Below are 3,269 nucleotides of genomic sequence, written 5' to 3' on the forward strand. Positions count from 1 at the left end.
TTCCTGGAGTATATTATACAATAGTGTAAGATAAACATTGTGCATATTCAAGACACTAAGCACCAGGGTAGAGACAATGACCCTTTCACTCTTAAGTCTTCTAGGGTAACGTTTTCATTTTCCCTATGGAGCGAGACTTACAGTTTTGTTACAGATGTATTGAATATAATGTTTGCTTACAATATTATTTATTTTTGTTTCTAAGAAATGCCTTATAATGTATTGGCAGAGATGTACAGTAATTATTAGTTATGTGTGTGTGCCTATGTAGCCAGTTGACTGAAGCATATGTTTAATTTAATATTTTTTTATTTCCAAGGAGAAATGTTCTGTAAATTTAGTTAACTTCAGCAAAACTTGTATCAAATTAATTTTTATTTAGTTCTATACCCAATGGTTCCGGTTGGGAGTTCCTATCAATTGTTGTAGGTGGGGCCTTAATTAGTGATACACCGAAGGGAAATGTATCGCTTCTCCTTTAAGCGTTCGTGCTCAGACGCAAAGTGTATGCGGACTGAGAAGCAGGTAGTTTTCTCTCTCACATAAATCCTGCATTAACTGTCTCCTTATAGTGTAATCGCTACATTTATGATGTTAAAACACTGTTAAGAGTTTCTGTCATAACTGGTATTCGTGAGATTAGCGTATTTTCTTTGAAAGTAGTACTTTTAACCGTGTTAAAAGTTTGCACGTGTATTTTTCCATGCAGGAATGAGAGAGTAGGCCTGATTGTGTATATTCTAATATTGCCTCACACTACTGTTTAAGGTATGTTGTTTCAATCTGATCATTAATTTAAATGTTTATTTTATAATTTGAATTTATTTGCGAGTTGATTTAGAATGTATGTATACTTGAGTGTATACTAGACCATCTATACTAACTGCCTCGTGATACGTTTTCATGCAATGATACAGTGTGTTTGTGCAAAAAAAGAACTTTATTGTACACATAGTGATTTAACAATCAAATTTTGATGCAATTTAGAGTTTATTGTACGTTACATATGCATTTCTATGAGTTTACAGCATATTTGAATGCTAACTTTTACGAATGTTATGTATTTTCTATTACGTTATTTGCACTGTCATGTTGTGTGAGATAATTAAGCACTACATTTACTCTTGTTAAATATTTCTATATCGCTTCTCCTTTAAGCGTTCGTGCTCAGACGCAAAGTGTATGCGGACTGAGAAGCAGGAATGAGAGAGTAGGCCTGATTGTGTATATTCTAATATTGCCTCACACTACTGTTTAAGGGGAATAAACCCATCATCCCATCCGTGGTGTGGTTGTCTTTCCGTGGTGTCCACTTGAAGTCTGCTACATCTAACTGGTGCCGTGACCCGGATCCATTTGGTCAGCCGCAGCCGATCGCCGGGGTCAAGCAGTGTGCTGTGACGCGTAGATGCTGTACCGTGTGGCCAGAGGATCTATGCAGCGGATTTTCAAGTGATATTCAGACATTTGCACACACACACTTTCATCTATTTACAGTGAAGTTCCACATAATCCCAGACTGAGTCGTACACTTTACACGCACGTGCGTTTTGGACATTTGCACGTATTGGACGTTGACATTGACACTTACATTCCATCTGAAGACTGTGGGTTCTCAATTTCGATATTTCATTGAGTGTTTTCCACATCTGTAACCTTTGTATATTTACATATTTTATTAGTTTGTGTTCTTTTATTTGGAATTCAATTTGTTTTACCATACAGTATGGCTGGAAGAGGTCGAGATACTTCTGAAATATTCACTCCATTAGCTGGGAGGGGTAGAGGTCTGTATAGTGTAAGAGAGAATACAGGGACCCTACCAAAGCTGTTATTCCCGAATACTTTGTCAGTGACAGAAGTAAATCCTCATCCTGAGTTAGTACAGCCAACATGTTCCACTCCTTCTGATGGTAGCCCCAATGTCACACAGCAGCTACGAGAGTTAATAGGAGAGCTGGGTAGTCAGATTGGCGAGTCCATCATCAGCCATTTGCTAGCTAGTCCGTGTGTAGCCAACCCATTACTCACTAGTCCATCAGAGTTAACAAAGACTGAGCTCCCACCTGAGTCCCCCAAAGTCAACCTTATAGTGAGGTCTGACATCAAAGAACCACCTATGTTTAAAGGAGATGAGAGTGACAAGTACACAGTCCAAGAGTGGATAGATGTCATGGAACTGTACTTACAGAAAAGCAGCTGCCCCGAAACAGGAGAAAGCCGACACAGTCATGAGTCACCTCCTGGGAAGAGCTAAGAATATAATCAAAGTGGGACTAAAAAGCACTGCTCCTTCTACTCCAGCTAGTGTCGAGAAAATTTATGACATGTTAAGACACTACTTCAGTGACCACCCTGTGTCACTTCTGCCATTGGCAGATTTCTACGCAACACAGCCTAAAGCTAAAGAAAGTCCCGTAGACTACTGGGTGAGATTGAACTCTGCAGCTGAACGAGCTAATAGCCATTTAGAACGTAGTGGAGGTAATATGGAGAACATGAGTGCAGAAATAGCCATGATGTTCATACGAAACTGCCCTGACCCTGAACTGTCCAGCGTGTTTAAGTGCAAACCTATGAGCAAATGGTCAGTCGAAGAGATACAGGAGGCTATTGATGAACATCAGAGGGAAAGTCAGTCTCGCAGAATTCCCAGTACAGTTAAGCCCCGCACCTTTCAAGTATCAACAGCTACTGCAGTCCCTAGCGTTGAAGTTATGGAAGGTGAAATCACTGCCATTAATGCTGCCGCATTCACTCCAAGTAGCCATCCCAAGACAGTTGATCCAGTCTCACCCAATTCTGATGCATTAGAACGTGTCCTCAGCATGTTAGAGAGAGTATTGGAACGAACCAGTCAGCCGGTACACAATCCCTTCAAGGCCCTTTCAAACACATGGAGCTCGCATTCAGTCTTGCCGTGTCTGTGGGGACACAACACACTCCACTCGCTCACACTGCATGCGAGAAAGGCGGTGCCTTATCTGCATGAGGGTTGGACATCAGCGTAAAGACTGTCCTAAAGTTACAGAACCAGCTTCCCAGCCGATCGTTGCATCACATTCTCAGGAAAACTAACCTGCTCGCATTGTGGAGGGGACGATGTGAGCAGGAAGAGTGAAACCCTCAGCGATGAAGATGATCTTTTGTTGTATGAAGAAAGCTGCAAAGCAATTCCTGATAAAAGTGTCTTATATCAAAATGTGATGAAGTTGGAAAGAGCTGACAGCCTATTCTTACACTGATGTTGTCATTGCAGGGGCCCAAGT

The 3,269-nt window shown here is 41.0% G+C and overlaps 1 protein-coding gene across 1 annotated transcript; it reads left to right on the plus strand.

Annotated features, from left to right (window-relative positions):
* The first annotated feature begins 250 nt into the window (after window positions 1-250).
* Window positions 251-3,011, plus strand: LOC125261233. The gene is made up of 2 exons (XM_048179847.1): window positions 251-768; window positions 1,260-3,011. Exon 2 carries the CDS (start codon window positions 2,169-2,171, stop codon window positions 3,009-3,011), a length of 843 nt encoding a protein of 280 aa, XP_048035804.1. The 5' UTR covers window positions 251-768; window positions 1,260-2,168.
* The last annotated feature ends 258 nt before the right edge of the window (window positions 3,012-3,269 follow it).

Source organism: Megalobrama amblycephala, unplaced genomic scaffold (assembly GCF_018812025.1).
Source record: "Megalobrama amblycephala isolate DHTTF-2021 unplaced genomic scaffold, ASM1881202v1 scaffold379, whole genome shotgun sequence".
Lineage (NCBI taxonomy): Eukaryota > Metazoa > Chordata > Actinopteri > Cypriniformes > Xenocyprididae > Megalobrama > Megalobrama amblycephala.

What these genes read in the sequence shown, in the direction of transcription:
- LOC125261233 (XM_048179847.1), top strand. Translation starts at nt 2,169, where the DNA reads ATGTCATGGAACTGTACTTACAGAAAAGCAGCTGCCCCGAAACAGGAG.